The 26,224-nt window shown below is 39.5% G+C and overlaps 1 protein-coding gene across 3 annotated transcripts in view; it reads right to left on the reverse strand.

Moving 5' to 3' along the window:
* GARNL3 (GTPase activating Rap/RanGAP domain like 3) overlaps nt 1–26,224 on the reverse strand; it is a 214,321-nt gene that overhangs the window by 160,462 nt on the left and 27,635 nt on the right. For all 3 annotated transcript variants that reach the window (XM_069082702.1, XM_069082703.1, XM_069082701.1), the window contains 3 exons: nt 19,517–19,591; nt 13,184–13,283; nt 9,840–9,958 (listed from right to left, as the gene is read on the reverse strand). In XM_069082702.1, the coding sequence (XP_068938803.1) occupies nt 9,840–9,958; nt 13,184–13,283; nt 19,517–19,591 (294 nt within the window). The remainder of the gene's footprint in view (nt 1–9,839; nt 9,959–13,183; nt 13,284–19,516; nt 19,592–26,224) is intronic.

Here is a 26,224-nt window from a genome sequence, read left to right on the forward strand (position 1 = left end):
TCTCTCTCTCTCTCTCTCTCTCTCTCTCTCTCTCTCTCTCTCCCCCCTCCCTCCCTTCCTTTCAGAACAAGCCATGAAATAACATGGTACTCAAGTTGATGATACCCAACTGTATTTAGAGGACATTTTTTTATACATTTTCCACAGACAATACTATAGAAAGGGACTTAAGACTCTCTTAGAGAGGTCCCTGGATATGGGCTCCAGCTCTTGGGGACAGAGAGTCACTTGTTTCACTTCAGGATTTGACTGGCATGCTGTATTTTCACTCAGAACCTGGGACTGTAGTCACTGACTCTTAAGAAGAAATTACAATAATGTCAATTGTGATTTCTTCAGTCACAGTAACCTTGTTAACAAGGTTCTTGTCTCCAACACTGGGTTCTAAAGTCAGTTCCTTACCTCTGAAGTAAAGACTTGAAAAACCCACTCTCTCCTCAACTCTAGCTTGGGGTGGTAGTGCTGGTGAACCTAGTGTTGACCAAGAGAAAGCTACCAGAAAAACCAACAGGGTGGAGAATATCAGGGCCTCTCAGCCTGGGGCAGTCGAGATATAGGGAAAATAGGTAGAACAAAGGAAGGTGGTTTCTGTGACTATTGTACCATCCTGACAATGTCATAAATGCAGGTATTTATTTACATGTAATATTCTAGTACTTAATGGAATATTTTGGTCTCCATGCTGAAAATAATGTGCACTGCATTTGAGGTTAATTTGTAACTATCTCAATGGCCTCCTAATTCACAGTATGGTATAATGAAAAGAGCACTGGGCTTAAGAGTAAGACTTCATAGCCCTATATACTATTAGTGGAAATTGTTTTCTCTTCTACAAAATGAAAGGCTAAAATCTATTCCTGCTCCAACACTCCATGTTCTAAGGAAAGCACATGATTGCTATAGTGAAGCATTTGAAGGCTTGTCACATGGAAGAGGGATTAGACTTGTTCAGCTTTGTTATGGAAGGCCCCCAGCTTTGCCCTCCTTGCTGCTACCATGACTAGGAATTGCTATTCTGTAGCTACGGAGAAGAGCTGGTAGAAATAACTGTCCTTCCTCTATCAGGCTCCAGTCAATACAGGAATGTTTCCTAAGGGATCATGGGAAAGAGGAAATGAATTACCATCTTCAAAAGGAATAGGACTTTCTTGATTCAACAGTGTGATTCCCACTGATTCAAGTGGACTAGATATAGAGAAGTGATTTTCTCTTCATACAATGCTGTCAGACTTCACTTGATCCAGACTGTCTCCTTCCAGCAGCTGAACTGGCAAGAAAAGGCACTATCAGTTTTAAAGTGGGGCAGAGGTATAGGTTTGGGTCACAACTGTGGGACATGTGACTAACAGCAGGTGACCTGGTTTGACCAGGAGTATTACACACAGCTTTTGCAGTTTGGTTCTTGACCTTTCTTCCAGTCTCTCTTTTCTTTTGGTGGGTGACAAAAAGTCACTTCTAGGAGCTGCTTTCTCTTCTACCATGATGAAATAGCTTCTTGGCTTTGCTCCCAGTCTTCCTTTACCCTGTTTTAAATAGAAAAGTGGAGGCTGAGCCCTGTTCTCCTTGTGTTCTACCTCCTTTTTCCCTCTCTCTTCAAACAGGTGCAAGGTCTGTGTGTAGGTATCTTCAATTGGGTCTAGGAGAGGTAATCCATTGTACTCCTCTGTACAGGAAAAATTGAATGCCTAATATATTTAGGAATATGGCTAAGAATTCTATTTTTCTTACATAGAATGTATTAGAATTTCCATTACTAAGATTTTCCCTGTAGTCTATATGCCAAAGGTCACCATTATATAACTCTCTAGAGCAAAATTATAATTATGTTGTAGAGTTTAGATTTGCAAGTATAATGGGACTGATCAGAGTAGCCCCTGATCAGCTCCATTACAGAAGGTAAGCTAAAATTAGGGTCTAAAAAGATCTCTAGAGTCATGGCCATCAACAAATTTGGGGCTACAACAGCTGATGAAAGTTGGGATCTTCACTTTCAGTAAAGAAGCTTCCTAACATCTTGGTACCAGAAGGCAGAACTAGCAGTGAAGCAAGGGGAATGGGCTGCTCTGGAGGGCAGTGGGCTTTCAGAACTCTCTAGATTCTGAGCTATGGATGGATGACTTGTTGGAGACATCACAGAAATTATTCTTGGTAAGGCCTGAATTGGCCTGTAATGGCTTCTGAGTTCCCTTCCAATTCTGAGGTTCTGTGAAAGGATATATTGGTGACAGCAATAGAGGCATCAATGATTGATCTGGCCTTGCAGCATCTCTCATTCTCAATTTAATCATCTATAAAATCAAGGAGCAGGAAAAGACAACATTATGTGGTGAAAAGAATAATGGTTCTGGAGTAAAAAGTAAAAAGACATATATTCAAGAGGCTTTGCCATTTAACTCTCTGTGTAATCTTTGACAAGTCATTTCATCTCCGTGGTCCTTTGTTCTCATCTGTAAAGTCAAAGTGTTGAACTACATGACCTCCAAGACCCTTTTAGTTCACAAATTCTGCGATCCTATGACTAAATCATTTCCAACATTTCTTCCAACACTCTCATTTTATATTCCATGTTTTCACATTCTATCTTCATATTATTAGACCCCAACAACTCAAGGATAGATGCAATCTTGGAAGGTGCTGATCAAATAAGCAGCTTCTACTGAAGGTGGAAATACCAAGACCATCACACCCTCTGCCTGGGTGCTTCTTGGTTGTAAATCTGGAGGCAGTTTAGCAATGCATCGGCAAAAACATGTCATATGTTAAGAGGACAATGATGAGACTCAGGGAAGAAATTCCAGTAGGGCCCAAGAACAAACACTCCAGGAAAACCACCACGGGGGGCCTCAAACCACTGTAGTTACACTGTGACTCCTCAAACTTAAATTAAATTAATAAATAATGATTAAGCTCCCACTATGTAGAAGGCCTATCTATATTCCAATGACATAGTTCCTGCCCCCCAACCTAATAGGGAAAGACATATTTATATGCAAATAAGCAAAATCCAAGATCGAATGTGATAACAGCAAAGAAGAGATCAGGTCCAAGTACTCTTAGAAAATTTGAGGAAGAAGAGATTACTTTCAGTTGGGAGGAATCACGGAGGAGGAGGCACTTGAGGTAAGAAGAAATTTTTGACAGGGAAGAGGAGGATGAGTGATTCAAGTTTGAGATGGGGGAGGGAAGCCTACTTGAATGTATGGAAGTAGAAAGGGCAGAGTAGTAGGCCAATTTGGCTAAAAAGTGAAGTATATGTGAATAAGAGCAAAGCCATGGAGGTGACTAAATGCCAGTGGTAACAAGAAGCACTCATTATGGTGACATGAAGGGGAAACAAAAGACAAAAACAATTATTAAAGTCTTCCCTGGAGCCCTGGGAGACGCCTCAAGTAAAAAGATAAACAGCTGCAAGATAACTGAAGGAGGGAGACTGAGTTAACAACTATAAGAATCAGGAAAAACTGCTCATAGGAAGAGGCACCTGAGCTAAGAGTTTGTGTTTTATCCTATGGCAACAGAAAACCATAGAAGGTGGTTGAGCATAGAGAGACACGATGCTTGACTTGAGCTCAAATACAATCTTTATAGTACTCAGTTCTTCCTAGCTGTGACTTTGGACAAGATCCTTTTCTACTCTTGGCCTCCGTTTCCCCAACTAGACAATGAAGAGCTGGGTTAGATAGACTGGGTGATCTACAAGGGCACAGATTCAACAAGGTAACAATCTTTGAGATGATTCTCAACTATGTACATTCAGTCCTGGTCTATCTCTTGATCTCTGGTCCCATATAATTAACTCCCTGATGGACATGTCCTGTTGGCATCTCAAGCTCAAACATTTCCAAAATGGAATTCATTACATTTTCCCCAAAATCTATTCCTCCTCCAAACTTACCTAATTTTGTTGAAGGTATCACCATCCTTCCAGTCAAACAGGTTCACAACCTTGGAGTAACCCTTGTTACTTCTGCCTCGGCGCTTCCTCCACCCATCCAGTTAGTTGACAAGCCTTATTGCTTCTACCTTCACAATATCTCTTGTATACAAAACTTTCTCTTCACTTGCATGGTCTTCATCACCCCTGATCTGGTCTATTTTAATAACCTGTTAATTGGTCTCCCCCACAAATAGCCTCTCTCCTCTCCAAACTACCCTACAGCTACCAAATCAATATTCCTAAAACACAGATCGTTATATTCCCACCAAAAAATGTTGACTCCCTGTTACCTCTAGAACAAAATACAAAATTCAGAGTCTGACATTTATAGGCCTTCACAATACACCCAACTACTTTTCCAGTCCTATTTTCCATTACTCACCTTTCTTCACTTTCTGCTCTTGTCAAACCAGTTTTTCCCCACATAAGACATTCCATCCCTGTCTTTACACAGGATGTCCCGTGCCTCAGAATGCACCAATGTATTTCTTCCCCATGTCTGCCTCTCAGACTCTCTAACTTCCACATGACCCAGGTGTGATTGCCCACAAGAGGCTTTTCTTGGTTTTCCCAGTTATGGTTGTTCTCTGCCTTCTGGAGTTACTTTTATATTTGCTTACCTGGGCACATGTTATATTCTCTGACAGAATTTAAGCACCTTGTGAACAATAACTTTAATTTTTAACTTTATGTTCGAGTGTCCTGTGTGTAATAGCTGCTCAGTAAAGGTCTACTGGATTGAAGTATGATTGTTTTATGTGAAATATGGATTAGAAAGGGAAGAAAGTAGAGGCAGGGAAGAAAGTTAGGAGGTAATTACAATAGTCCAGGCGAGAGTTAATAACATTTGGAAACAGGGTATAACAGCGAAATAGAGAGGAAGGAGCAGTATTTCAAAGGTAGAATCAATAGGACTTGGCAACAGACTGGATGTTGAGGGTGAGGGAGCAGAAAGAACCAAGAAGAGCATGGGATTACAGGATGATGGTGGTACTATCAACAAAAATAGGGAAGTTGTGAGGAGGGGCAGATTTAGGGAAGAAGATTTAGAAGTTCAGTTTTTGATATTCTGAGTTTGAGATGCTAAAGGAACATGCTACTGGAGATGTTCAGTGGGCAAGTGGAAATGCAAGACTTAGTCACAATTGGGGTGGCTAGGTGGTGCAGTGGATAGAGCACTGGCCCTGGAGTCAGGAGGACCTGAGTTCAAATGCGGCCTCAGACACTTAACACAAAACCTAGCCATGTGACCTTGGGTAAGTCATTTAACCCCAATTGCCCTGCAAAAAAAAAAGACTTGGTCACAATGAGAGATCATAGGTAAATATATAGATTTGGGCATCATATGGAGACTGAAGTCAAAGGAGGATGTGAGATTTCTGAGAGAGAAAAAGGTTAAGGATGTTACTTTGTCAGACATCAATGCTTTAGGGGTAGAAGGAGGAAGATGAGCTAGTGAAGATCTGAGATTGACAACGATCAGTCACATTAGGCAGGAAAATTGTAAGAGGCCAGTGTTTCATGCATCAGCAATGCCTCTTCCTCTGTTACATATACCAGCTGCACAGAGTGGGCAGAAACACTGCTGTAATCTCCCAGCATTATGTTCACATTCCTCCCTCCCAATCCTGACATTGAGCTGCTCAGTGCTCTCTGCTTGTGTATCACATGGTTCCCTTGAGTTATGACAATTTCTGATACTGATATTGTGTTTTCATGCAGGTTAGCACTCTCACACCACTGCATGATTTTTTTCCTTTTCTTTTTTTTTAATTTTAGCTGGGTTACGAGGAGAGAAGGGAAAGAGGGAAAGCAGAAAACTCTCAGAAGGGCAAACAAGGTCTCTCCCCTGCTAAATGATAAACAAAGAACAACCATATTTTTCTTGTCAGAATAAAGATTAAATTAAATGCAACCCTGCAGAGAAATAAAGCCCATAGGTATTTGACACCTGGAAAAGCTGCCCAAGGGGCCTTGGTGTAGACAAGGCCTAATAAACAACCCAGGACAAGCAAAGAAAGATTCAGTGTGATCATCATTATCATCTTCATTTCAGCTCCCCCTCCACATTTCACAGAAAACTGCCATGAAGGGGTTGCTCAAGCAATCCTTAAATACCTCATAGGATTCAATGAGCCTACAGTCCAAGAGCACTTCTCCAACAGCTTGTTCGTGCTGTTATCATTTCTGCTTCTAACTCCTTCATTTTCTCACTGATTGAGAGTTCCTGGGCAGCTCACTTCCCAACCTGACAGCTAAAGGAGAAGCCTTGCATTACCTATAACTTCCCCAAAGTTTCCACAATCATGTTTGTCTTTTAAACCTACCACTCTTCTCTTATGCTTTGCAAGGAGTAAGCATTCAACAGAACAATTTTTTTCTTCTTGTCTTTTGCATGATAAGATTCAGTTCAAAAATTTATTTTTTTAATTTATTGAGCATCTACTAAGTATTTTAAGAATCAGACTCTTCTCTCAAGGGGCTTAGACTCTCACTAGAAAAATAAAAGACACACCCATAAAATAAACAGGTGAGCTAGTGCCAAAATGAGTTATATAAAGAGAGGAAAAATAATAATAGTAGCTCCCATTTACATAGCATGTTGTGGATTCACTTAATGGTTCTTTTTTTGAAGAATCACTGTGACAGCCAGAAGTCTGAAATTCTATTTCTGATGTAGATTAATTCCTCTGTTGCTTAGTTTTTACCAATTTACCAATTACCTCTGTCAGTTTTACCAAGAGACCATAGCCTCCTATTGCACTGGTTTTCCAAGCCTGATTAACCAGTCTTACTGCCTTAGGTTCAACCAGCATGCCAACACTACCTTCTCCCACCCTCTTACCTTTCTCCTTTTTTTTGGAGGGCAATTGGGGTTAAGTGACTTGCCCAAGGTCACAGGGCTAGTAAGTGTTAAGTGTCTTGAGGTGAATTTAAACTCAGGTCCTACAGACTCCAGGGCCAGTGCTCAATTCACTGTGCCACCTAGCCTCTTACCTTTATTCTTATCAACCCTATTCTTCCCCAGGCCATCTCCAACCCAATTCACACCTGGCTACCTCATTCAATTCTGTCCCCCGGAAACACACAAATAACTCAGTAACTCTCCTACACCTGCAAACTTTTCAGCCAACATAAACTTCCAATTTCTTGATTTAATGAAAATTTCTTTCTCCTCTGAGCTTACCACATCTTCTGTAACTCCCCCCATTGGAAGTTACTCTCTCATTACATTAAGTCTACTCCCCCCCCCCCCTTCACTTACAAAGCTAGGAGGGGTGGGAATAGTCTTTGCTTCCTAATTAAGGTTCTAGTCCATTCCTCTACTTCCTCTTTTGAGGCTCATATAATGAGCTTATACCGCTCTATCCCCATGCTAGTTGCTATTATTTATTGATCTTCAATTTATTCTTGTAACGCTTCTGTACCTGAATCACACAATCTTCCTTCCCTTCATCCTCAGGGACTTCAGTATTCACAATGAAGACCTAGCAACCTCCTCAACTCCATGACCTTCATTTCTGCCCTACTTCAGGAAAAACAGAACTGGCTGAACTACATTAGAGAAATTGCAAGAATTTTCAGTGAAAACTGCTCTGTCACAAAGCCCATCTTTTTAATACTGGTGCTATATGGTGGTAAATCATGGAACATATAACAACCTCACAAGAATGAAAAGTGCAGGTACCCAAAGGGCAATCTGTAGATGTTTGGTGGGCGTGAACAACCTATAAAATATGTCCATGATGACTTTGGGATGAGAAGTGACATAGAAGACAGCATTAAGGACATGAATGACTAGAAGAAATGATGAGTAGGTCATGTAATGAAAGTGAGGGAAAATAGCCTGGAGAGTCACACTGTTGTCTGCAAAATACAAAAATATCCAAAGGAAGGTGTCTAGTGTGCTGCAGAGATGATCTTTTACAGAAGGGTATGGACAAGAGTTACAGTGGATGAGAAGGTACTCATTGATTGAGAGTCCCTGGGCAGCTCATTCCCTATTATGATAGCTAAAGCAGTTCTGAACAGAAGCCTTGCATTACCTATAACTTTCCCAAAGTTTCCACAATCATGTTTGTCTTTTAAACCTGCCACTACTTTCTTATGCCTTGCAAGGAGTCAGCACTCAACAATACAATTTTTTTCCTCTTTTCTTTTGCATGCTAAGATTCAATTCAAAAAGTAATTTATTGAGCATCTACTAAGTATTTTAAGAATCAGACTCTTCTCTCAAAGGGCTTAGACTCTCATTAGAAAAACAAAAGACACACTCATAAAATAAACAGGCGAGTTAAAGTTACAGTGAATGAGAACTATGATCTGCACTAGTAAAGAACTACTTTATGATCATGGATTCCATGAAACAGATATATAACTTGATCAGATGATCACCAAACTTTCTTTCAGATCTAATATTCTTTATCTTTGATTAAAAAATATAAATGAATAAAAAAATCTCTTGTTTCAAAGAGATCAAGATGAAAAGCTGCATGCAGTTACATGTCATCAACTTGAATTTTAACAACTACATGTATGCGACTGTTCTGACTGCACAAATACGGTTGTTAAGATTCAAGTAGGTGGGGCCATTAGGTGGTGCAGTGAATAGAGCACCAGCCCTGGAGTCAGGAGGACCTGAGTTCAAATTTTACTTCAGACACAACACTTACTAGCTGTGTGACCTTGGGCAAGTCACTTAACCCCAACTGCCCTGCCTTCCCCCTCCAAAAAGAAAAAAAAAAGGATTCAAGTAGTGGACAGATAACTACCTGCATGCTTTATAAACAATGGGAACTAGTTTTCATGTGTGGTTTGGGGAGTCCAGCTACATCTCACAGTCAGATTCATTTTGTTTTTCAACTTCCTATCCCTTAGGAATCTAATCACATCTAAGCTGATCCACCTGCTGATCCACTGTGATTATTCACAAGTCTTTCCCATTGATGAACTGATATAATTTTCTAATAGGCAGCTTCACCAGAGACAATTTCACTCTAATAAGCTGCCACTTTCACTGACGTACACTAAGAACAATGCCATTTTCTCTCTGGCTGCCATCTGCTTCTCCCTCCTACCATGGAACCTTGTCTGAGAGGTGAGCTTTTACCTCATCTTGCTAGAACCCAGGACCTCCATGACACAGCCCTCTCCAACTCTGATAAGTGAGCTTTTGCCTTCTTTTTCTGGGGTCCAGACCTCATGATAGGAGTGCCATGCATGCCATGCTGATGCTTGCATATCACCAGTGACTCCCACTTCCACCATCCCTTTTTTTGTTATTTTCCCTCATTAGAATCTAAGCTTCTTAAGGGCAGGGGTGGATCAGCTTGCTTGTATTTGTATTCCCAGTTCTTAGCACAATACCTTGTAGATAGTAACACTTAACAAATGCTCTCATATCCTCTTCTCCCTCTCCCTGTCTCTCATACAATCATCAATCCCCTAGAGCCCACGTAGTCTGGTTCTCAATGTCCTCATCCGTAAAATCAATGGAATGGCCTCGGAGATTCTTTCCAGTTCTAAGAGTATGCTTCGTCATTTCTAGACTGTGTGAGGTAGCTATCGGCTGTACTAGCCTCACTAGAGTTAGAAATAGTAGTGCACAACTGAGCTTCAGTTCTGGGCAGCACTGTCTAGTAGGAAGGGTCAAAGGCTTTTACACAAAGGTGCTTAAGTTCCTATCTGAGCCACTCTGACTTAATCTGATTCTAAACTCCTTCTGGGAAGGGCATTATTCCTAGTGCATAATATGTTTTTTTTTATTTTTTCTTTTTGTTTGTTTGTTTTACACATAGAGGCATTCAATAAATACTTGCTGAATGAGTATAATAAGTCAAACTTTGAAAAATATCATTAAACTGAGGGGACAACTTGGACTTCAACCATTTTTGGTACTTACTGTTTTTCGCCAGAGAATTGCCCGGTATTGAGGGACACGTTGATTGTTCTGGTCAGAAAGTGCTACAGACAGAAAGAAAGGGCTCTTCTCTATATCAGTGCCAACATAATTCTGATGAACTGGAAGAGAAAAGTATTCAGAATTGCAGAGTTACAGTTTGCTCTTTTGTTCCTCTTTCTTACTCCAGCATCTTGCAAGTCGAGGCATACCCACAAACCAAGCTGCTCTCTTCATACGTGAATGCTGGGAAACATCAGAAGAGGACGGGTTTCATGCGAACATCTTTCACTACTAGTTTTCTACCTCTTTCTGTAACTCTGAAGTTATTAATTAATTAATTACTGAAGTAGTTAATGAAATCATCAATTTTTTTAGATTTAGAAGGGACCATTACAGGTCACTTATAAATGAAGGAAATGAGGTGAAGAGAGGTTGAGGTTACAAATCTGGTTGGTGGTAGAGCTGGGCTCAAGAGGCCGAAACTTGGGCTGGCCATCCACGGATTGCCCCACTGTAGCACCCTCCCTGCCTCCTTCATTTTTAATCTACTCATTATTCTAATACCTTTACTACTCCACTGCATTTTAAATTATTTTGTTTCTACTAGTCCAATTTTCTCACAAATTAAAAATATTCAACTTTTTCTGAAGAAAGGTTAAGCAACTGTGAGCCTTCAAACCTTGATGACACTTTCAATATATTCTTTGAAGGCAGGTACCAGATTTGCTGTATATTCTCTTCTTTTGGTATTTAGCCTAGATCTTCGATCTCTTCATGGTGCAGACTAATTGATACTTTCTTCTACTGATGGAAAGCCCAACCCATTCAGACCTTCTCATTATGTGTAATTCTTGTTGAAATCTTTCCATAAAGCAATTTCAATTCAAGAAATGTTTATTAAGCATAAACAGTGTTCAAGGCACTGTGATAGTAATGGCAATTAAAGGTTCCCCTGTATTGGCTTGGTTTTCAAACTGATTGTGTTAAAACCCAGAGCTTGTTAATCCCACCTGTGGGATGGACTTGTTGATGTGAAAAGACAGTCCTGAACTGGGAGGAGCTGGTGACGTAGATTTGGAGAGACAAGAGAGAGGCGGAAGATCTTTTTGGAAGCAGCACCTCGTGGAGAGAGAGAGACTAAGAGAATTGCTGGTGGCCGCTTTGAATTGCCCTGGACTTTTGAGACCTGCCCCCTGAGCTGCCAAGGAGTGAGGAGACATGGCTGTTTTGCTGGTACTTTGTCTGTTTTGATGTTGTTTTGCCAGATTTGTCCACTGGTGAAAGACAGTCCTGTTGTTGAAGAAGTCCTGGAACCTGGCTTTTGGTTAAGAAGCCCTGAGACTGTCCTGCAGACAGAGAGTGAATACTGTCCACTGGTGAAGGACAGTGCTGTTGTTGCAGGGGTCTGGGAACCTTTCTGTTGGTTCAGAAGCCCTGAAGAAGGATTTTCTTGTTGTATGTTTACAGAAATCCTGGGAGAGGGTTTTGCTAATGTCTTCAGGGGTTCTAGGACTGTTCTACAGACAGAGGATGAATTAATGAAGAGACTGGCAATGTATCTTGTGGCCTTGCTAAGCCTTGTCTCCCCAGGAACTAAGATTGCTGAGAACTTGCCTCCTGTCAAGATGAAGAAAAGACCTCCATTTGGGTATTAAGTGCTGTGCTTAAACTTGATGTAACTCTAGGGTAGATTCAATTGTGATCCAGGGGTGGGGAACTTTTGACCTTTTTGTGTTCTGTGGTTGAACAAATGAATGTAGTTAACTTATGTTTGGAAACTAATCTCCATTTGAGAAGAGGGGTTTTGTGGTGGACTAAATGAAGGTATAGCCTAGGGGTGGAGAAGTATTTAGAACAGGGACTTTGTAATTGATTGAATGATTGGAAGGTCCTGGGGTGGGGTAGTCCTTGGAGATTATTTAATGACACTTAGTAAATGCTGTATTTTGAATGATGTCATGTTTTGATCCTCTCTGTTCTTGGTTTGTCATTGAATAAAATGGAGAGCACCTATGCTGGTATTTTGAACCTTGGGAAGTTGCCTTTCCTTGGCATTACATTACAGGCACAAAGACAGATATAACATATACCTTTCTCTCTAGGAGCTTATAATTCAATCAATTGGGAAGGGTACATACACAAATAACTGGTATGACACAAAGGAGTGAGATAAAGGCCAAGGAGAGATTCAGGTATGAGAAATGTGAAGTGGGGGGAGATAACTTTTATTTAGTAGAGACAGGGATGTCAGGGAAGGCTTCATGGAGGAGGAGGCATCTGAGTTGTTGCTTAAAAGCAGGGAGAGACTTTGAACAGTTGGAAATGGGGTGGGTGGGTGGGAAGGAAGGAAGGAAGCAGAGGGGACAGTATGAATGCAGGCAGAGAGAAGATAGAGCAGGACAAGAACAAGGGGAAGGAATGTAGTCCATTTTGGCAGGAACATAGGAGGGAAGTTTTGTGTGAAGGCTGGACTGGGAGAAAGCCTGGAGCCATACTGTCTTGAATGCCAGAGGATAGATTTTCTACTTTATTTGATAGCCAATGGAGAATTAGTGACTCACAGAGTCTGGTTCTGTATTTGCAATCTGTTCTCTGGTAGGAAGTTAAGCCATTTCTTAAATTGTTTATTTCTTCAGAGTATTAAGAGAATATGTAACCCAGCTGCTACTTTATGCCCAAAACAGCACCCTGGGGGCATGAAAGAATTAAAGGAACATCCCTAAGCAGTCAGTTACACCCTCTTGCTTTCTCTGGTCTTCTAATCTTTTTGGCCTTATGATGATTCCTTCATTTCCTACTCCTTCTATCATTAATCTCAGCCCCTCACACAGGCTCTTCCTCTGCATTCACACATGCCCTTCACGAGTACCAACTCTAGCTTCACATGACCTCCTTCACCCATTCCCATCTACAATCTCATTGAGCATTCTGTTTACTATTTATCAAGGAGATACAATGCACAAAGTCACACAGAATATGTTACACTACATGTAGTACTCAATTCTAAGGGCTCTTTAACAGCTTTTTTCAACACAGTGAATTTCCATCCTGCCTTTCCAACTACTCAATCTACCTTTTACAACTTCATTTCCAGTGCAAAAATAACTGGTTAAGATTCACATAAATGTCTTTCCCCCCTGCAATTCTGAAATGAACCTTTAATTTTATAAAGTTTATCTCTAACCTTTAAGTCAGTGTTCTAAATTAAGTTTCAAATAAACCAAACTGATCAAGTGAGTTTAATCTCTGCACATGATGTAGGTTTCCATGAATTATGACATCAAAGCTTTTTTTTTCCCATTAAGTCAGTTCAAATGTCAATTTGTCTACAGCAATATCCTTACCTTGTCCTAAGAAATACTTGAAATACCATCTGGTATGATACTCTGGGTTTTCCAGGTGCACATCTGTTCTACGCCAGATACCTGGCAAGTCCGGAGCATTCTGAAATGGAGCAAAACGATGCCATTAGAAGCTTATTCAGAGAGAGTAAACAAAACCTGGAGTAAACAAGCAGGGTGTATAAGTGAAAACAACAAACAGAGAAATGATAGGAAAACACTATTTCAAAAATTGTTAGTACATGTTCCATTGAAAACTGATAGCGACCTGAGAGAAGCTGTACTGTGGTCGCAAGTTCTGGGCTTGGAGTCAGGAGAGCTGGAGTCAAATTCCTGCCCTTAAATACTATGTGACCATGGGCAAGTCTCTTAGCCTATTTGAACCTCAGTTCTCCAATCTGTGAAATGGGAATAATAATACTTGGGCTATATGCCTCAGTGGGTTGTTCTGAGAAGAGAACTTTGTAAACCTTGAAGTACAGTGTCAATGTGTGTCACAAACATCTGGCCTCTATTCTCTCTCTGTCACTAGAGAAGTCTAGGGTCTGGTTTCATTAAGTTCAGGGGAGAAACTCAACTATCACCAATTCTGTCTCTGATGTCATTGGTCTCTCTTTGGCCCAGTGCTTCTACCCTATGCATTGACTGTTATCTTCAAATCCCCCACTGCTTTATGTTATCTCTGCAAGTTCTCAAGAAGCATTTACTGAGTGATTATCTTTTATGTACTCACAGGCACATTCATAGACCACATGATTTAGGGCTAAGAGCTACTTTAAATATTATATAATTACAAGATTCCTGAATCACAGATCTACAGCTGCAACATACCTTAGAGATCATCAAGTTCAATTCTCTCATTTTACAAATTAGGAAACTGAGGCCCAAGGAGGTAAGTATAATTGCCCAAGGTCACAGAAGTTACACGTATCAAAGCTTCCCTGGTCATACATACCACAGTTGGAAGATTAGATTCAGTTTGAGGCACTATGGTTCAGGAAAGATACTGACAAGAAAGAGGATGATGATGATGATGATAATGATAACAGAATTTAGACAGCGCTTTAAGGTTTACACATGCTTTACAAATATTATTTCATTTTGTGCTCACAATAACACTGGGAGGTAGGTGATATTACTGTCCCCATTTTACAGATGAGGAAACTGAGATGGGCAGCAATCAAGTGACTTGTTTAAGGTCACAAAGGAAATAAGTGTCTGAGGAAGGACTTGAACTTAAGTATTTGTGACTCCAGGCCTACAACTCTATCCACTGAGTTACCTGGCTGTTATGCAAAAGCAAGATAATGCTGAAGGACCTCACATCCATACTATCTGTGGATCAGATGAAGGAACTGCAGATGTTTAACTTGTAGGAAAGAAGACTCAGGGGTGATGTGATAGCTGTCTTTAAGTATCCTACTGGCTGTCACAAAGAAGAATTAAGACTTTTTTCTGCTTGGCCTCAGAGGGCAGAGCTAGGTACAATGAAGGGAAGCTATGAAGAGACAAACTTAGGCTTGATGTCAGGAAAAAATTTCCAAATAATTGGAGCATTTCAAAAATGGAAGGGGCTACCTGGGAGGTACTGGGTTCTCCCTCACTGGAGGTCTACAAACAAAGGCTGGATGACCTATTGTCAGATAGATCATAGTTTGGATTGCTTTTCAGATAAGGGTTGACTTAGAGGAAGGTTGAGATCTCTTCCTCTTCTTGGGGCAGCTGGGTGGTGCAGTAGATAAAGTGCCAGGCCTGGAATCAGGAAGACCTGAGTTCAGATCTGACCTCAAACACTAGATGTGTGACCCAGGACAAGTCACTTAAAACTGCCTCAGTTTTCTCATCTGGAAAATGAGCTGGAAAAGGAAACGGCAAATCACTCCAGTATCTTTGCCAAAAACACCCCAAATGGGGGTCATGAGGAGTGTGACACTACTGAACAAACAAACAACAAAGAGTATGCTTAATAGAAAAGTGAATGATCAGATCTGTGCTTTAGGAAAATCATTTTGCAATGGGAAGATTCCCAAGACAGAGAGACCAATTAGAAGGCTATTGCAATTGTCCTTGTGAGGGCCCGAATTAATATGGTGGCTGCATATTGTAGTGAGAAGAAGCTGGATATGAGAGATGTTGTGGAGGTAGGAATGACAAGATTAATATTACATCACAGAGCTATTAAATAGCAGAGCTGGAATTTTAGTCTTAGCTATCCTAGTTAGTAGAGTCCAGGGCTCTTTCTAACACATCAGGATTTGGGGAAGTCTAGGGGATGCCAAAATACAGCAGACTGAGGGGATGGCAGGAGCTGATGGGACCAAGATCTGATTTCTGGTTGGCAGGGACAGGTGCATGGAAATGGAGGCGTTTCAAAACTAGAGAAATGATATAACACCATTATATAACATAACAATATTATATTTAGTAATATCGTATATTATATAATACATATATAATATAGTCATAAAAAGAGGAATATACCAGTAAGTTTCTCTATTACCCTCTTTCTTACTCTATCTAGACTGTCATGTAGAAGAAGAATTAAGCATATTCTTCTTGGGTCCAGAAAATGGAACTAGGGCCAATTGCTAAAAGCTCTATCAAGATAGAATTCAGTTAAATATAACAAAGATCAATTAGAGCAGTTCAAAAGCAGAATGAGTTTAATAAATATTAATAAACACTTGTTGATGTATTGATTGAATTCTCGAGAGAGGTGCTGAGCTCTCCTTTCCTTGAGGTCTTCAAGAAGCAGCTTGATGACCTTGTTAAGAGTATTACTGAGGGAGATTCTTGTTCAAAAGACTAAATAAGCTCTGAGATTCCTTCCACATTTCCATTGTTTTAAGAACGAAGAAGGAAAATAGTAAAGGCTTCTGCTCAGGGTCAGGTATAGTGGAAAGTACAATTCACTTAAACATTTACTCATTTAGGAGTTTAAAAACCCCTGCAGGGGTTTAGATACTGGCTCTGCCATCAAGTAGCTGTGAGACTCTGAACGAATCACTTAACATCTCCTGGGTCTCAGTTTCTTTCTCTGTTAATGGGGTGGTTACATTAGGTTATTGCTAAAATCTCTTCCAGCTCTAAATCCTATGAGACAAATAATAACAACTCACATTTCTATAGCACTTCCTGACCTACAAAGTATTTTCTTCACAGAAACCCTCCAAAGCAGGAAGTACAGACGTTGTCCCCATTTTACAGATGAGGAAACTTATGGGACGTATCCAAGGTCACATAGATAAACTGCAGATCTAAGACTCATACTGAATCTTCTTTCAGACTACTGTTCTTTCCACTTCAGAATGTTATCTTTGTTTCATGTACTAATGCCCATGCGTCTTATTTATAGAAAAACTCCCCAAGGCTCTCTCAAAGTCTGTTCGTTCCCATTTTAGTCACAGTTTTAACAAGTTTGGCTAACTGATTTTCCAGGACACCTCAGATTAGAAGTAATCACTTAGAGCAGGGATGTAGTCACTAGCAACAGGCACTCATGGCTCACAGTGTAAGGGTCAGCTGCCAGTCTCATTGTGAGTAAAGAAACAAAATAAATTCTAAAAAGCAAACATAACTCAAAACCACAGCAGTCCGAGGTCCTTTAGTTTAGAGTCAAAAAGCCTGGCAGAGCTCAAACGCATGAGCCTCAGGGCAGGCAAGGAAGAAAAACTGAAGTTTAGAATGATAAACCTGAATCATCAAGGAAGAATTAATGCCCAAGAGACATTTTATGTCTAAAAAGAAAGGGATGTGTGAAAGATTTCCATCTAAAATAGTGAAAATAAAAGTAGCTTTGTTTAAAGCTGGGTTCTTAACCTGGGGCAAGGGTCAATAGATAAATTGTGGGTGATCTGTTAACTTGAATGTTAAAAAAAAGGAGCATCCTTATTTTCACTAACCTCTAACTTAAAATGAACATTTCCTTTAATTAAATTTCCCTTAATTTATTCTGAAAAGGGGCCCATAGGTTTTACCAGACTGCAAAAAAAAAAAATAAGTTTCAATTACCTGGAAATCTTACTTATATTGAACACTTTCCATGGAAAATGCTAAAGATAAGTTAAAAGTTACTGGGGCAACTGGTGCAGTGAAAGAAGGAACTGATTTATATTCAGGAGACTTGGATTCAAACTCTAGTTCTGCCACTTACTAGCTATGTGACCTTGGGCAAGTCACTTAAACCTCCGAGCCTCAGTTTCCTCATCAGCAAAATGAAGATAATAATACTAACCCTGCCCACCTGATAGGGTGAAGTCAAGAAGCATTATTAAATGAATACTATGTGCCAGGCACTGTGGTGTGTGCTAAGTGCTATGGAAATCAGATGAGATACCTTAGGCAAAACGCGTTGGAAACCATAAAATACTATGGGTTGCCAATTATTTTTATTACCAACAGTACTGTTTTAATACAGGCTATAACCCAGTATGTTTGTGGGTATATATGTCTCAGTGCTTTCTTTCCCTTATCTTTTCTGGGTTTGTCGAACCACCTGTGTAGCACGTGTAAGAACAAGAGTAACCAATGTGCTTGGCTGTAGGAGGCAGGATTTGCCACTGTCAGTGACCAGTGTCTGTTTCACACACACAGACACACAGCTTTGCGCACTTCTCCTCTGCTGTTGGGAGAACATTCTCCTGTGTCTCTATGCTGGAATATTCAGATATTCACTTTAACACCACCCATGTGGCATAGGAATGCTGCCGATACACCCAGGATGGTTTATGGTATCGGTACAATTCATTATAACCTTTGTCTTTATGCTTCCTTTAGGGATGATGTATGAAGCTCTGCAAAGATGCACTGAAGCCCTGGGTCACGGTTTATCAATAAATCCCACCTGGGCTGTAGTTTGCAACCACTGCCTTATCTTCCATAGTCTTCCTTCTTAATCTTCGTGTGGTATCTGATACTGTTGGCCACTCTCTCCTCCTGGATAATCTCTATTTTCTGGGGTTTTGTGATACTGCTCTCTCCTGGTTCTCCTGTCTGACTGCTTCTTCTCAGTTTCCTCTGCAGGCTTATTATTCAGGTCAAAACCCTAACTGAGGAGGTCTCCCGTGGGAGCACGCAGATAGTGCTCTGTCCTGTGTCTTCTTGTCTTTTTTCTCTATATTCTCAATTGGTGACATCATCATTTCCTATTGACTTACTTAATATCTCTACCCAGATGACTCCCCCATCTATATACTGAGCCCTAGTCTCTCTTCTGAGCCTCAGTTCTGAATAACTGCTGCCCAGTGACCAGTGACTAGTGACTAGACATTTTAAATGGGATGTTCCACAGGCATTTCGAACTCAACACATCCAAAATGTTATCATTTTCCATACTTCCTCCTTAGACTCTCTTCTTCCAAATGCTCTATTATTGTCAAGGGTACCACCATGCTTCTAGCCATATAGCTTTGCAATCTCAGTGTTACTTCATCACCTCTCACTTGAACTATTCCAACAGTCTCCTAACTGGTCTCCCTGCCTCAAGACTTTTGTCTTTCCAATTCATCCTCCACATACATAGTTCTAAGAGTTATCCCCTCCACCTACCTAATTAACTCCAATGGCTTGCTCTTACTCCTAGGACCAAACAAAAACTCCCGTTTGACATTTAAAGCTTTTTACTACCTAGCCCCATCTACCCTACTAAACTTTTTCTTTTTGAGAGGCAATCAGGGTTAAGTGACTTACCCAGAGTCACATAGCTACTAAGTAGCAAGTGTATGAGGCTGGCTGGATTTGAACTCAGGTCTTCCTGACTCCAGGGTCAGTGATCTATCCACTGGGCCACTTAAATGCCTCCCTGCCTCTCTGCCCTCCCTCCTCTGATTAATCTTCTTACACATTATATGTTCCTCATGCCATGCTCTTTGATCTAACTATTTTGGCCTTCTTATGGTTCCTCACACAAGACACATTATCTCTCATCTCTAAGCTTTTGCAGAGGCTGTCCCCCTATGCCTAGAATGCTTTACCTCTTCACCTCTTCCTTTTAGGCTTCCTTTAACACTTACCTCAAATGGCACTTTTCTACATGAGGCCTTTCATGGTTCCCTCCCTCCCCCCAGCCCGCCCCTCCCAACTCCATCCTTCCTACAAGATGACCTTGTAACTGTTTTGTAGATATATGGACACGTCATCTCTCCTGTTGGAATGTACTGTGGCCTGGGACCATTCATTTTTGTTTTTGTATCCCCAGTGCCTAGCACTTAATAAAACAGCTTGTGCCTTGATGAATAGCAAGCACGAGGAATGTGAGCTCCACAAATGGCTCATCACTGTGTCACAGATGCTTAATGTACATGGTGAAAAAAATGGGCATTGAATATGTTCCCTTACCTCATCTGAAGAGCCATTTTCCACTCTGAATCTTCCAGCCCTTTGTATGGCTCCATCAGCATCACTGGAAATAAGCTAGGAAAAAACAAAAGGGTTAAAATTAGGCAGGCAGGCCCTGATTTCTGATCCTCCCTTTTAGCTCAACATGTCTAGGTATCAACATTCAAGAATGGGAGATAAAGGAGAGGGACTAGGAGTTTTTAAAGTGAGTTCTACCAGCTAACCAGGCAAGTATTTATTTATACTTACCATGAAGATCCTTCAGGGAACCTAGGCAAGGGCCATGATTGTAGTAATATACAAAAAACATTTTCATTAAGTTTTGCTACTAGAGGAGGAATTTACCATTTGCACTGGAAGTACTAAAATGAGCCATGTCAAAGAGCAGAGAATATCTGAAACAAAAATGTGAAAGGTATAATGATAAAAGATCTAAATTTGAACCAAATGTATTATCATAGCACTATTTTCCTTGTAACAATATTGTTAATATAATTTTCATCTAAGTAAATGCAAAGGCGTTTAAAGAAAAAAAAGAAAAAAAAAAGAAATTGGCTTGCTACAAATTCAGACTGTGAAAAGGAAAGCCAAATGTCCAGTCACTGGCTGGCATGAAATCAAGACTATAGTAGTATTATTAGAAAGCCATATTGGGTTATTCAGTTTAAGATAGCTTAAGAAAATTCCTTTCCAAATTAGGCAGATTGTATTTTAGCTCTAGCTACAGTCTGTAATTACACACAATCTTCAAGGCAAAAGTATGATTTAATCCTGGAGGATGGTGAGTGATGATGTGGTTTGGCAAATCAATATTGATCATTAGCTTTAAACTGCTGACTCAAGATTTGCCATTTTTTCTCTTCCTCAATTTTTTAACAACAAGCCTAGAAATCCGCATGCCCCCCTTTTTTTCTTCCAATTTACAGTCTACAATATGCTTTCTGTCATGTAAACTATGGTTCATTTCCATAGATTTGTCTAATTAGCTGGCATATGCCAAAAATGGCTTTTAATTCACTTTAATTCAAGGCTTACACAATAAGGTACACAACTTCTTATACCAATTATAATAATTTTCACATGATTGTGAAAAGATATGACAAACCCCTAAATAAGACTGGAAAACCAGAAGAGAAAAATCTTGAAAATTATTTTCCAAAAAAAATTGAAAAGAAGTATTTTTAAATTTTAATTGTTGAATTCAATGTTTAAACTAAAGTAAGAAATCTACTTATATATTCCTTTATTCTTTAAAAAATCATTTCTAAAGAACTATGCTATAGGAAACTGTGATTTCATTGGTATAGAGAACTCCTAATAAGGAAACCCTCTAACAATGTAGGTCATTACCTTCCCTTCAACTTCTAGTCTTAGAGAGTTGCCTAGAGCACTGAGGGGTTAAGTGACTTGCCCTGAGTCCCAGAGCCAGTATGTGTCAGGGATGGGACTTGAACTCAGGTTCTCCTGGCTCCCAGCCCAGCTCTCTATTCACTCACTAAATCACACTGCCTCTATATATGCTTTAACTACAACCTTTATGGATGGCTCTCAAATTCAAACTGTTTGTGTGTTTGCCTCAGTTTCTTTAATTCCATATTGTTTTCCAAGCTACTCTAAATGTCTAAAAAATACTCATCAACTTTTCTCCAAAACTACAACCTTTCTCACCTTGTTTATTTCTATAAATGGCATGAGTCACTTAGGTTTTAAACTTCATCATACTTGATTCTCTCCCTTCGTCCACCCCCCAGCACTGACTTTGTCCTAGATTCTGTTGAATTTTCCCACGTAATATCTCTGGAATTTCTCTTTTTTTTCTATTTACCATGTCACAACTGAGACCCTTATCTCCTCAAGATAGGACTACTAGAGAATTCTTCTAATTGGTGTTCCTTCCTCTAATCTATCATAAACATTGCTTTTCAGATTAATTTTCCTAAAACATCACTTTGTACCTGTCATATCTTCTTCAAAATCCTTCAGAGGCTACCTACTGCTTAACAAATTTGATCTAAACTCCTGACTGTAACATTCAAGGCCCCTCACAGTTTGGCCTTTATCTGCATCTGCAAATAACTACTTCTCTAAACTAACCTCTCAATTAAAGTCTAACTAACTAGTTTACTTATCGTCATTCAAACATGCCACGCTCATTACTGACTCTGCATCTTTGTTTGTGACAAGTCTCTTACCTGGAACAGTCTATGGTCTCTTCCTTCATTTCCCCTTGCCTATATCCTATCTAATCTTTAAGGCTTAGTTCAAATCTTACTCTCTCTGTGAAACTTTCCCTGGCCTCCCTAGCCTTCAAAGAATTCTGTTCCTTGGGGCGGCTAGGTGGCACAGTGAATAGAGTACCGGCCCTGAGTTCAAATCTGGACTCAGACATTTAACACAAAAACTAGCCGTGTGACCTTGGGCAAATCACTTAACCCCAAATGCCCTCCAAAAAGCAAAAAAAAAAAAAAGAATTCTGCTTCTTTCCATTCTTATAATATTTATTGTCAAATGAAGTGATATGGACAATATAAGCTATCTTGTATTATTATTTGTCTGTGTATTAGATCATCTCCCTAAGTAGTCAAAGCCTCTTAGGGGTGAATACCATTATTTCATATGCCTTTATCTTCCTCCCTGCCTAGCACAGTGCCTTGAATAAAACAGTAAAAAACTATTAGTTCATAATGACATGAAACAAAAGAAGCCCCAGAACTATAAACATACCCTGGGCAGAGTTGACTGTGCTGTCTGTGGTTGCTGAATTAGACTCAAAGCTGAGGGATTTGGGGCAAGTGAGAAAGAAGCATTTTATTATAATAAAAGGCTGGGATAAAACCAGGGTTGGATTAAACAGCAGTAAGTAATAGTTAAATATTCGTGAGAAAACTGCCAAACTCTACCTATGTGTTTGTTGAACATTTCATCTAATTATAGGAATTTAGTGCTGAAAGGGAATTTAGAATAAATCTAATTCAGATGAATAAACTGATGATCAGAGAAGTGAAGGGGCTTGGTATAGATCAGAGGGGAGTAAATGGTAGACGCAAGATTCAAACTCAGGTCTTAATTTCAGATCTTTTTTTTTCTACTGCATCATGTTGCCTTATCATGTCATAGCATTCTGGATTATTCCAAAGAGGAGAAGGAAACAAGCATTTATTAAGCACCTACTATATGCCAGGAACTGTGCTAAGCACTTTACAAATATTATCTCTTTGGATCCACACAACAGCTCTGGGAGATGGGTTTCACTGGTGAGGAAGCTGAGGCAAAGAGGTTGTGACTTGCCTAGTGTTTTAAAATGTTGCTATGTCTGGCTGTTTTTGAATAAAGGGGTTGTTTTTCAAAAGAACACATGATCTAGAAGTGGAAGTAACTTTAGTGATATTTGATTTTCTTTTTAAAAGGACAATGAAAAGAAAATCATCTTATCTAGCATGTACTAAAATCAGTGCTCATCTGATGAGGGTATACCCTAATTTTAGGGAAAGTAGCAAAAAAAGAAATAAATAGCTTCTATAAGTACTATAAGCCAAACCTAAAAAAAAATAAATCACCAAAGTAAAAAGTCATATTCACCAAATTTCTAATTTACTGATCTTCATTCATTCATATCCATTAAATGTTAGGTATTGAGCACCTACTATATGCAACAAATAGAAAAGGTCATAATGGGAATGGGATAGGAAAATGAGAAAGGCACCATCCTTGGCCTCCAGGAGCTTTAAAATCCAGGACAGAGGATAAGACAAGTGCACAAACAAGTGCAAGCTTCAGCACAGACCTGAAGAAGAACTCCTCTTAAGGTGTGCATCTGGAAGACAAAAGTGCTACCTGTGCTCTTCTCGTAAACCTCAGGAAAGCACAAACTATGTTAGGCAAATTAAACTAAACAGGTTTGCAATATACTAAAGGCTCATCACAAACATGTTGCTACAGCTGTGCTTATAATATTCAGATGTTCATTTTGGCCCACAAGAAACACCTACCCAGGCATTTCCCCTTTCTCTTGTTCCAAACCTCAATGCTGATTGCCTGGGGCCTATTAATGGAAGTTCACACAGCTGTGTAGCATTGCCATAAAAAGGATATTCCATAAACTTGGCATGAACTATATTGACAAATGAGTGATGTGCCAGTGCAGTGTTTGAGATGATCAACTAGGTACAGGCCTGGACTCCAGGAAGACTATAAGAACTTAGCTCCACGGTGGTGTAGTGAAGGTATTTGACCAAAAGGTCACTGACCTGTGTAGCACCTGGACTGTGAGGCATCTGAACATAAAATCTAAGCTGATGCTAGCTGCATCTCTAGAGAGAGAGAGAGACTAGAGTCCTGGGTAGATACTGAGAATTTCAGTCAGAAGGGACCTGTAGTCCATCCCACATCTGAAGGAATCTCTCTGTGACATATTCAACAAATAGCCCTCCAACCATGACGTCCTCTGGTGAGGGAGTTCTTGTCACCTCACGAGCTATCCCTTTTCACTTTTGGATAGCTCTGACAAGGTTTCTTTTTTTCTTATATCAACCTAAACTTGTTTCTCTGTAGATTGCACTCATTAATCCCAATTTTGTCTTTAAAGGCCTCCCAGTGGAGGTCCACCAAAGAATTAAATCAAGTTAATAAACATTTACTAAGCACCTATTATGTGCCACACTCTATGTAATGTGTTAGAATGAGCCACATATCCTTTCAATACCAAGTGAGTAAACCATGTGAAAGGTCTATGCCCTGTGGATGGTCGGCCTATTATATTACTACAGGCCATTCTTGATGTATGGATAACTTTCCAATGACAAAATAACTTTTCCAAATACAGTGTGTACTGTATTTGGGGTAAGAAGTAGGTTTTAAATTCCATCAGTATAAAACTACTCCTAGTATGGATATTCAGATAAGCAGCTCATCTAAAACTTATATTCTTAGACAGCTGACTGGTACATTGGAGGTTTAAGTGACTGGTTCATGGTCAATCTTTTGTTTTTACATCACTATATTTCTCAGTGTCTCTCTCTACACCCCCTCCTAGAGAGTAAAGAATAAACAAATAATTTTTAAAAGAGAAAAAACAGTTCAGCAAAATTAACCAATATATCAGAGAAATCTAACATAATACATAATACTCCACACCCAAAGCCCCCCACCTTTATAATGATTATTATTTCCTAATTATGAAAAGGCATTTGGCTAGAGTAATGTCATCTTAAAGACTCTTTTCTAACACAGTATCTCATATCCATACATCAAAATCATTAAAAATTCTATGGAAATAACAATACAAAGCCTCGTTTAACAATCTTTTAATCACAAGCAATCAGTGAAACAAAACAAAACAGATGTATGCTTAAAAATATGGAGATCTGGTGCAGTCTAAGTTGAAAAGTGATTCCCTATAGAGACTAAAGGTTTCCAAACACTCCTGTTTATAGAAGACAGTGTGAGAGTTGTATAGTCTTGGAGTCTCCTGGAAGAGATTTATAACTACTCAAAAGAGTATATACTGTCTATGCATGCAAGAAAAGTCAAGTGAATGAAGAATGTCTATCATCCATATTATGACCCACAGACTTTTCATATCAGACACTTAAATAATACATAAAAATATCATTGTGACTAATTAAGGCCTACTAATCAAGATGAATTAGAGATACTAATACAAGGAGGTAAATATGACCTCATGGATATCACCAAAACATGATGAGATGAGACCTACGAATGAGAATATGGCTTGGAAAGGTTATACTTTAAGTAAAAGAAATAAGATGGTTAAGAGAAAAGGAAGTATGACAGCACTGTAATATTAAGAAGATATATTCTTCTGGGGAAATTTAGGGAAAAGGGGATGGAGATATATTGAAAAGCATTTAAGGAAAGGTCAATAAAGAATAAAACAAGCAATGCTGTCATAGAAGTATTCTACAAATCACCTGGAGCAAAAGAGGAATTAGATGAAGAGTTCAGGAGACAGATGAAAACTTGGTATGGATACAGTAGTACAGAAGTGAGGGGGAACTTGAACTATCCAGTCATCTGATGAAGACAAAAATCAAGACATCTAATAATTTATTTTCTTTCTTCAAAAGGCAGAACTTACAAAAACAATTTCTATTCCAGGGGCTCATTCTCACCAATAGGGAGGGAATGATTGTTGGGATGGAAAGGATGGGAATCTCAGGGAAAGTAACCACTCTATCTTTAAATTTGTGACAGAGAAGGCAAGAGATGCCAGGAATAGTCTGACAGTATCTTAGATATTGGGAGAGCAGATTTCAAAGGGCTCAGAGGAAGGATAGGTACAGAGGAAGCCAGACTAGGAGAGATGAGAAGCTTTCAAGAATGAAATTTTGAAGTCACAAAGTAACAATTCCAATGAGGAAAGGCAAACCATATTCTTAAAACTGTCATTAGTAATTGGTTAGTTCAAAAGAAAGATTGGGGATGAGCTGATAATGATGTAGTGATTCTAAAAAGCAAAACCGTGTAGGAAAAGATAAAAAGAGCAATTATATCATACAAATGAGGCAAGAGAGGAAGAAGCAATACAGAAGAATCAGGTGGGGGTGGAGGGCTGGTAGTGCTGGAGCCCTATTTTCATAATATGTGGGTTAAAGAAGGAACATATACATCTAGAAAGTATAAAAGTCCTTCTAAATTTATAAAGATATAAGAGGGTGAGGGAACAGAATAAAGGAGGGTTAGAAGGGT

The sequence above is a fragment of the Petaurus breviceps genome, unplaced genomic scaffold (genome assembly GCF_028583685.1).
Source record: "Petaurus breviceps papuanus isolate PSGF00001 unplaced genomic scaffold, PetGlider_PUasm1.0 171, whole genome shotgun sequence".
NCBI lineage: Eukaryota > Metazoa > Chordata > Mammalia > Diprotodontia > Petauridae > Petaurus > Petaurus breviceps.